The sequence below is a fragment of the Corapipo altera genome, unplaced genomic scaffold (genome assembly GCF_003945725.1).
Source record: "Corapipo altera isolate COAL_440 unplaced genomic scaffold, ASM394572v1 0, whole genome shotgun sequence".
NCBI lineage: Eukaryota > Metazoa > Chordata > Aves > Passeriformes > Pipridae > Corapipo > Corapipo altera.
In genome coordinates, this window is record NW_020884872.1 from 58,116,999 (window position 1) to 58,126,893 (window position 9,895).

Here is a 9,895-nt window from a genome sequence, read left to right on the forward strand (position 1 = left end):
AACTTGAAATGCTTCAGTGACTCTCTTTCCTCCCCTCTTCATTTAATTTTGGAGTATGTGCTTGAAAAATCTGTTGTACAGTTACAACAAGTGGGATTAAATGCTACTGTAAGTGGTTTTTACCTTGAGGTGTTCTTCTTGCCTTTGAGAAAAGCATTACACTTGAAAAAGCTACACATGAGACTAGGGAATTGAACACACTTTATGAGTTAAATCTAAAATTATTTCACATAGAGGAAAAATTAATTTCAGCTCCATGCTTTGGATAGTGAAACTTAGAGGTTGTAACATTTTATCACTTTTCTATATATACTGATTTATGACACTAAGCATCTTTTCCCCTTCCATACTGGGGCAGTGTCAGCATGCAGAATGATACTGTATGCAGCTCTCTGGAGAAAAGAAAATCAATTCCTGGCTCAGATGTCTCACTTAAAACTTTCAGGATGCTAACATGGTTGGTTGATTTCTTCCTTTGCGGTTCTTGGTCAAGGGCACTTGAGAGGATACTGAGGAGGGCTTTCACTCTTAATGAAGTTAAATATTTTTCACTTACTCATTTTAAGGTTGGATCTCAAATTAGGGAAGCCTGTGCTTCCCAAGATATATGTTACTGAAAATGTATAGCTCTGTTAAATTTAAGTGGAGTAGCATCTGGATATAATTTCAGGTTTTGAGTTATGATAGACCTCAGTTGGCTCTGTGGGGAGATTTTAAAACTCCATGGATATACATAGAACAGGGTCCTTCATCTCAGCTGCGTTGCTAGATGGTTATCTGTGGATGATGTCAGGAAAGGGGATGCCATATATCCCTTTCCAAGCATCCAGATTGCTTTAAGATGGCTCATATTTCCTTGCAGAGTTCTCTCTGACCAGTAAAGAGTGGATCCTCTTCGTTTGGCTACATCCAGGTACTTGATATGGACCTGATGTTTTGTTTTGTCAGTATTTGAATTGGTAGAATCACAATAATTCTCATTAAAAACAACTGAGGTTGACTTAGCAATTAGTTGCCTGTCAAAGAGAAAGAGGATATCCTCAGAGGAACCAGTAAGAACCACTCCTTGTTTGTCTTTTGATCTTACATGGTTATCTTCTTGCTTTAAATGCAGCCTTCTGTCTCTTGTGCAGAGCTCACAGCATGATACTTCTGTGTATGCACTGTGATTAGAGATGCTGTCAGGTTATTTCCAGAACCCCGCTAGGGTGTGTGTATTCTTTCCACTAAATATTTATTTAGTTATGCTTGCACATCTGGAAGAAAAAAAAAAAGAAATTATAGGACTTCATTTCACTAGTGTCTTGTGTAGTTTTCCCTTTTATCTGGGTTTTTTTTAATCGAACTAAACCCAAATTTCTAGCAAACTAATAAACTAAATTATAGATGCAAATAACTTTACTATAGGGGAGGAAAAACACACATTTAGGAAAACTCATAAAGTAATATCTCATAGCAAGAACTTCTTAAATTTAGAAGTATGTAAAATGAAATTTGCAGAATTCAATCTAGAATTCTGGATTTAGCCTTTGGAGCTGAGCAGTAAGTTCCCAAGAGTTTGGTTTCTTTAAATCAAGATCTTATCTAAAGTTTTGGGACTGGAAAAGGAAGTTGGCTGAGATTCTGTGATCTTTATTTAGACTTTCTGACGTGGTGGGCTTGTGGGGGTGTGGTTTTTTCATGGTGGTTTTCCTTTTCTTTATTTTTTCTTTTTTTTTTTCCCCTTAGTCTGCTAAAACATATATATGTATATATATATGACTGACTGTGGGGAAAAAAGTTCCCTGGACAGCTTCTCTGGTTATATGCCTTTACTGAGATGAAGAAAAAAAATTATGGCCTATTGAAATAAATAAACATTTAGTCCTTGATGTCAACTGAAGCCAGAGTTTCCTCGGTTGGTTATTAGCTTGGAGCAATTTCGTATAAATTGGATATTGGGGGAGGGGGGGGAAGGTGTCTGTCAATATACAGAGTTTTGAATTTATGAATTTTAAGGGAGAATAATACTCTGCCATTTATTCACCATTTGTAGATGCCAAGTGAAATGCACAGTCAGATGGAATCTAATTACTGTAGCCTTTTCTTGAGGAAAAAGCAGATTTTAATTTTAACCTCTTCAGTACTTGTTATTCTGTAGTTGGAAGTCCACAGCCTGTCTATAGCATAAGATGAAAGTGTGCTGTGACAGAAATTGCTGTTTTCTGATATGGTTTCTGGTGTGATGTCTTTGTAACATAATCAAAAGACAAGATTTATTTTAAGTTCAGGAGATGCTTGTCTAGGACTTTTAATGTTGTAATCTGAAGGGAGCATACTTTGACAAGATACTTGATATTTTTTTAAGTGAACGAGTATTTTAACACACACAGAAATATGCCAAACCAGACTTGCATAGAGACAGAATGATTCTGTGCTGCAGCTTCCCTCATTATGTGCTTGAGATGAAAAGCACTTTTCTCAAGTGCTAAGCAGGAATAAATTGAGACAAGAGGAAATTATTTGGTGAGAGAAACAGTTTTTAAGAACTGAAACACTACAAAAGGTGACGCCTACTAAAAAGTCCTTGATTACCTTATATGGAGGATCAAAGATGTTGGTGAGATACTTCTTTGCTATATTGTACTCTCCCCTGCTGGTTTCTCAGTAACCCATCTCGATCTTCTATTACTTTATGCAGTTTGTGAACACCTGGGGTGCTCCATAGACATGCAGGCTTCCAAAGTCTGTGATCCTGTGTGAGTGGATTCAACAAACGGCCTTCGTTGCATATCCAGGGCCTAACAGGCATAAATTTGTCTAGCTAAATGCAAACCCAGAGCGGCTTTACAGAAACGGGGAATTCTGCAGCCTTTCTCACCTCTGCTCCCAGGAATGTAAGCTTTTGCAGGAGTCTAATGTCTTCTATTATCTGTTAATGAGGTGTTAAAAGAGGTAGTTAGAAGGTTTTGAGTCACAGTAGACGTATTGACGCCCTTCTATTGTGAAATGGAGTTTGGAGGACTATTTTCCTTAAATCTTCCATATGCTGTTTTATTTCATAAATGAGATATTTTTAAAAAGCAACAGCAATCCCCCAACCTTTAAATATGCAGTTCAGTCTCTGTCCTTGTCAGGCAGATAACGGTGGTGTTGAAATGAGAACGTCGGAGGTAGTGATGCTCTCCCCTCCTCCCCAAAAACGTCACCCCAGTTTCGGGGATGAAAGTAATTAATGTCGTGGGTTTTTTTATCTCCTAGATGATCCGAGCGCTTAGACCTTTCTCAGCCCTAAAGGGACACTTTATGGTTTGCTTTTTTATGGAGTGGGCAAAGCAGAATGTGCATTTTAATATGCAGTCCTACTTACACAGCTGATAGCTTTCTGTTGAATCTGCTTGTAGGCATCTAAAAATAAATGACAGCTTTTGCTAAAAGCCCACTGAAGTTAATGGAACATGGTTACTGAGTTTAGTGGGAATTTGATTTAGGATCATATCTGTTATCTCTTCTTCGTGAAGATTAATATAGATTAAAGAGGGTGGTGTTATTTATTGTTAATTTAGTCTGAGAATTGTATAATTTTTCTGTATTAAATGGACTAATGGTATTTGATAACTATCAGTCGTTATGGCAGCACCAACAATCATCTTAGAAAGCATCCATGACATTATTTTTACATGTATAAATGAAACTACATACAAATATCTGCTATCTGTCTTGCAACACCTGCAACAGGTGTTTGGAGGGTATGTCTGTTCAGACCTGTGAGTTTGCTCTCTTCAAGTTCTTTTATAAGAACCTGATTAGCAGTGATAGAACTTATTTATACCTACTCTGCCCCTGATAAAGAAGTTCCAGGGACAGAGATTGCCCCGGAGGCTGTGTCCAGCTGCAATATTGATAATTGTCCTGACTAACTGCCATGGGGAGTTATTCAAGACGTTACTGATTTTCAAGCCCAATCTGTCATAAAACATTAATTTAGATCAAGTCTGAGACTGAAGCTGATACAGACTCCAGTACAGATTATGTGGTTCTGGATCTGTTTATCGAATGGCTTACTTGATCACTGAATACAATGAGTACTATCGTGTGTAGTAAGTGACCTCTGCAGAGGAAGTGGTTGAGTGAAGTGTTCATACAACACATGGTTACTGGTGTTTGTCCGTCAGGAGCTGGGAAGCTGGAGCCTGATGCACGTGTTCTAATGTGTTTCTTCCAGTTTACTCGCTGTTACACATTTGTGAGTCAGTACAGACAAGGTTTTTTTCTAAAAAAACTTCCTTTAATTTTCACCCTGTTTGGTGCTATCTTGTGCAGCTTCCCCAGATATCCCACGAGTTGTGCCCTTGGAGGATGGGAACGCTATGTGGTAACGGGAAAGTGGCTATGAGGAACTCTTATTCTTAAATGTGACCTCCCTGTGAATAGGATTAGTTTGTACTACTCTGCTGGCATTATTGAATGAAAGAATAGTAGTCTAGGACAACATAAATAAACTAAGAAGGATGATGCAGATACGCAAATGCTAAATTTAGCTTTAAGATGATTACTCCGTGCCTCCTGGCTTTCCTGCTTCTCTGGGAGCAACACCTGTGATGTATGTGACTGGTAGCTCTTGGAGAAGTTTGCTATAGAGAATGGAAGAGGTTTTTGACTTTATTTTTTTGTGCCTTTAAGTACTGTAACGACTGGATGAAAGTGCAGGTCTAGAAAATAGTGGGTTTAGAGGTTGGCTGTTTCTTGTGGCAGTATTTTGTGTTGGTGTAGTTTAGCATTGGGTCTCTTTCTAAGCTATTACTGGTAGAGAGGATCACTTGAATGGGTAGTGACTGTAGTTGCTGTGTTCCATGATACGAGAGCATAACATTTGTTGAGAAAAACACCAGTTAGGTGGGGGAAGAATATTTTCCTGAATTATTAATGCATGTGCTGCTGCAACATTTAAGACTGTAAGTGCCATTATGGTGCAATCCAAAGAAAAGTGAAGAGGCATTTTCCCTGTTACATTGTAGAATAGTGTCAGCTGGCCTGCTAGAAATCCACAGGTTTGTGCCACTTTTTGTAGACGATCAGTGGCTGAAAAGTTTTTTTCAGAAATAGTTTTATGGGCGCGTAAGGTGTGTGCAAGGGATAAAGGGGGATCGTCAGAGTCTGAAACAGTTTTATCTGCAGTGTTTGAGTATCCTGCCTATACTGCCTTGCACGGACGAAGCGGGCAGAGCTGCCGGGTGTGGGGTTTGCTTTCCGAGACTGAAGTTTGCGGATCTCGGGCCGAGGCGGCGGTTCGGGGTCGCTGGATAAGCCGTGGGAGCCGGCACCAGGAATGCCCCGCTCTGGGTCTGTCCCCGGGTGCGGCGCTGCCGCACGCCGAGAGGTGGCGGTGTCGGCGCGGCCACTGGCGGCCCCTCGGCGCGTCCCGCGCTCCCGCCAGGCCGTGCGGGGTTTCCCCGCCGCTCCTTGGCCCGATAATAATAATAATAATAACAACAATAATAATTATTAGTAATTATTATTTATTAATTTTTAACCCCCCCCTCCCCCGTTTCTGCGGGTGCAGGTCGGCACGGCGCCGGCACCCGCCGCGCCGCGATTCGCGGGTGCGGGGGCACGGAGCCTCCTTCCCACCCCCAGGCCCCCCACGCGTGCGGGCCCGTCCCGCGGGGGCGCCGCCGGCCCGGGGAGGGGGGGGGGCGGGGGGGGGCCGCGATAATAAGATGCGGCGGCGCGGGGCGGGGCCCGGGCGGCGCAGCCAATGGGAGGCGGCGCCGGCGCATAAATGATGGGGGGGGGCCGGGATGCCCGGGTTTTGTGCTGCGCGGCGGAGCGCTGACCCCGCGCCCAGCCGGCCGAGCGCAGCCCCGCACGGCCCCGCAGGGTCCCGGCCCCGCCTCGCCCGGCGGAGCGGCCTCGCACGCACACACGCCGCCGGGAGGAGCGAGACCTGATTTTTTTTTTTTTTCCCCGTGGAGCGTTTCTGGCCGCGGTCGCATGAATGCCCAATGTTGTAGACCGGTGGCAATGGATCTAGGAGTTTATCAACTAAGACACTTCTCGATTTCGTTCTTATCGTCCTTGCTGGGCACCGACAACTCGTCTCTGAGGCTCGACAGTAGGTAAATAAGTGTTGTGTCCGAGCGGCTGTGCCGGCGCGGCGGTGGCGGGGCAGGTGAGCGCCGGGCTGGCTCCTTTGTCCGGGGGAGCCGCAGCGGCGGGCACCGGGCGCCCGCCTCTCCCCCTGGAGGTGCTGCCCTCCCCGGCGCCCAGCGCTTCTGCCGCAGCCTGCAGTCGAGCTCCATCTTTGTGGACTGTTGGGGAACAAAATGTAGGGGTACTTGGTTTGGCTGCGGGCGGGGGGCTCGGGAGCTTCACAGGTTGCTTTGCTGCATTGGAGCATCCCGGTGAGGCGGCGGCAAGCCAGCGTGAGGATGACTTTCTCAGCCAACTGGCTACCAATGCCCGCGTCTCTTGTCTCTTAAATAATTCAGACGCTGCTAATGTTTTTTTTTTCTCTCTTTCTTTCTCTCTTGCAGCTCCTCTGGTGCAAGCGTAGTAGCTATCGACAACAAAATCGAGCAAGCGATGGTACGTACCGATGGGGGCTTAAAACCTTGTTCGTGTTTGAAGCAGTAAACAATATGGGGATGCGGCGGGCGATGGTTAACCCGTGCGGGGACGCAGTTTGGTAGCGGGACCGGGGAGGGAGGGGGAGACACGGTTTTGGGTTCAGGGGCTTTTTTTTTTTTTTTTTGTCTGCTTGTTGGGGTTTTTTTGTTTGTTTGTTTGTTTGTTTTAAATTTATTTTTAATCGATCAAAGGCTTCCTGCGGGGAGGAACGCGCACGTTTCTGTATCGATGCCGCGGAGGGAATGACGGCATTGCGCTTGGCTCCTGCCTTCCCAAGCGATTGATCGCGGCTCCATGCGGCGGCGGAGGGGCGCTGCTGGGGCAGAAAGCGGCCTGTGTTTGCGGGGTTTTACACCCCCAGAGAGGGGGCGTTCGGGGGCACTTTTCATTTTATTTTTTTAACTCGGCTCCAAGCGCCGGAGAGCGCAAGCCAAACGAGGGCATCCCCCCTCGGGCTGTCTCCGGGGCATTCTCTGCTGTCATGCCCTTCTCCCGGCGGGCGGCACGGGCATCGCGGTGCCCGGAGCCGGCGGCTTTTCCTCGGAGGCCGCCGCGACCGCTACCCCGGCCCCCGCCCAGCGCCCGGCGCGGTGCCGGGGGCCCGGCCGCCCTTTGTTACTGGAGCGGTGCCTGGAGCCGCTCTCCCGGGAGCCTCTCCGGCTGTTGCTAGGCAAACTGCGAGCCTTTAACTCCCGGCTATAAATAACTCGGCCGCCCATTGGCCGCGCCGCGCACTGACGTCACCCGCGGCCGCGCGCGGAAGGCGGGAGGGAGGGAAATGCGGCAACCTGTGCCCAGAACTGGCTGCAGCCGGCGCGCGGGGGGCGGGGCCTGGAGCCGAGGGGCGGGGCCTGGAGCCGAGGGGCGGGGCCTGGAGCCGAGGGGCGGGGCTTGCTGCCCTCCCCGGTCCGCACGTGTGTGACAGCCCGGGCCCTGCGAGGGACTGACCCGGCCCGGTGCCTTCGCTGGGATGCAGAGCTGGGGGAACACTGGCTCTCTGCAGAAGGGGATCCGTTGCATCTCTGGCTGGGCAGAGTGGGAGCCCGGGCCTGATGCTGGGCTGCTTTCCTAATACACCCACTCTCTTCTGCGTTTCAGGATCTGGTAAAGAGCCACTTGATGTACGCAGTAAGGGAGGAAGTGGAGGTCCTGAAAGAGCAAATCAAAGAGCTGATCGAGAAGAACTCACAGCTGGAGCAAGAAAACACTCTGCTAAAAACACTTGCCAGCCCAGAGCAGCTTGCCCAGTTCCAAGCACAGCTGCAGACTGGTTCTCCGCCTTCCTCTTCCCAGTCACAAGGGACAACACAACAGCCTGCTCAGCCGGCATCACAGGGTTCAGGGCCTTCAGCATAGCTCAAGATGTCATTGCCATTGTGATTGCTGGCCTCTGGACTGCCCAGAGCAAGAAGGACTAGCGGGAATCTGCTACAGCCACCCTTCATCCATTTCAATGCATATTGCAACCCAGACTGGGGACTCCATGCCCTGCATACGTCAGGAGAGACTTCTTCCCCCTGTATTATGCACTTATCTGTCTCCCTCTTCCCTCCCTTACCCCTTTGGCTTGAAGGAGTCTTTGTTCTTAGGTTGGTTGAATAAAATAAACTTCTTCCAGAGAATTAGCACAAGTACACTGGGGACTTGAGCAGCTTCTGCAAATGGCTGGGAAACGAAGCTGCATGCCTGAATTTTTTTGGTTTGTTTTTAAATCTTCCGCTCATCCAGTGATACAGCTGATACAAAGTGCTTTTCAAGCTTGGAAACATGAAGAAATGGACTGGAGTAAAAAGTGGTGGCTCAATCCCCTGTAGTGCATTGGGGTTCCAAAGTGTGGACTGGTGCATAGGATCTAAGAGGAAGAGGGAGAAAGGTAATTTCAGTGTTTAACACTTAATTGTCACCTGAAACCTTAAGTGCAAATATTTGCACCGTTTTCTGAAGCAGTGGACAGGTGCATAAAGCTGTATTATATATAGAAGACAGGTAGGTGACATACAGTTGTTGGGTCATAGGATAATTACAATGAAGGTTAATTGCCTACTGTATATTTGTGTATTTAGTGTAATTACTTTGTAAAATAGAAAACTGTAACTATTTAGGTTGTACAGATTGAAGTTTAGTTGTTTCATTGGCTGATCTGAAGAAGTTTGGAAAGTTGTTTTTTTTTATGCGACATAAATAAGAATGCACCTACGCAACTGTTCAGAATTTGACAGATTTATGCTCTTTGTGTAACTTCTGAAGTTCCCTGGCTGCTGATTATCTTGAAGTAAATCATTGTTCATTGTAGTTTGATTGAAGATGGGAAAAAACCACTCCAAAAATTATCAAGCCCTGCTAGCAATGAATTAAAAAGAAAAAATTGAATTTCCCAGTATGGATTTTTTGCATTTGATGTGTATAGTAGTATGCATATGTTTTTGTGCATGTTCTCTACAGTTGTAACACGTCAATGTATTTAACTGTTGCACTTGTCAACTTTCAATAAAGCATACAATGTTGATAAATCACTGTTTGTATATTGTACTGGTGTTAACTGCAGTCACTTTCAACATGTTGCAATGCAGTTTTACATAAGCAGTGAGGTCAGGAGGCCAAAGCCAGGGTGCAAGATGCTGCCTATTGGCTTCAGAGTTTTAGTTTCAGCTGAAAATGCTGCTCCTGCTTTCCACAGTTCTTAAAAACAGAGAGATCATGAAGTCAAATGAAGGAGGGGGGAGTAGGGGGCCTGACTAAGCAAAGCTGCTGGTTTTGGGTCAGTCCTGTGCAATCAGGACTGTAGGAGCCCAGACATCTGGTATATGATCAGCCATGAACATATATGTAAGTTGTTTCCTACTGGCAAACTGGCCTTACTTGGGTACTGGTCATCCCATGCTGGCAGCAGCTCCCACACCCTTAATTTAGGCTGATGAAGGCACTGAGCACTGCAGCTTCCCAGCGGGTCAGCCTGTATTAGAGTATTATTCTGCCTTCTGAGAAATGTTGAGAAGAATTTCCAGTTGTGTGTAGATAAAACTTTTCCTTAAGTTTGGAAAAAAATACTTTCTTCTTTAGTAATGATGATTAAACTGAATCTAAGACTACAAGTGTCCAGGTGAATGACTAGATAAGATGCAATTGGATCAATAAGCTGCAACCAGGGGAACAAAGAAATTTGCAGTTTTAATGGTTGCCTAAAATGTGAATACAAGGAATGAGTTTGACTTAAAATGTAAGGGTTAATTACAATGGGTTTTTTATAGGGTCATATGACTGCTCATTCCATGTAATGAAAATCAGG

At 45.8% G+C, this 9,895-nt stretch overlaps 1 protein-coding gene across 6 annotated transcripts in view; it reads left to right on the forward strand.

Moving 5' to 3' along the window:
* The window catches only part of TSC22D1 (TSC22 domain family member 1), a 92,936-nt gene extending 83,814 nt beyond the window's left edge, over positions 1 to 9,122 (forward strand). For 3 of the 6 annotated variants that reach the window (XM_027649343.1, XM_027649340.1, XM_027649358.1), the window contains 2 exons: positions 6,516 to 6,567; positions 7,708 to 9,122. In XM_027649343.1, coding sequence (XP_027505144.1) covers positions 6,516 to 6,567; positions 7,708 to 7,965 — 310 coding nt within the window. In that variant the 3' untranslated portion in view covers positions 7,966 to 9,122. Of the gene's footprint in view, positions 1 to 5,791; positions 6,099 to 6,272; positions 6,308 to 6,515; positions 6,568 to 7,707 lie in introns of those variants that run through there. The other 3 variants (XM_027649349.1, XM_027649367.1, XM_027649378.1) reach the window with 3 other exon arrangements.
* The last annotated feature ends 773 nt before the right edge of the window (positions 9,123 to 9,895 follow it).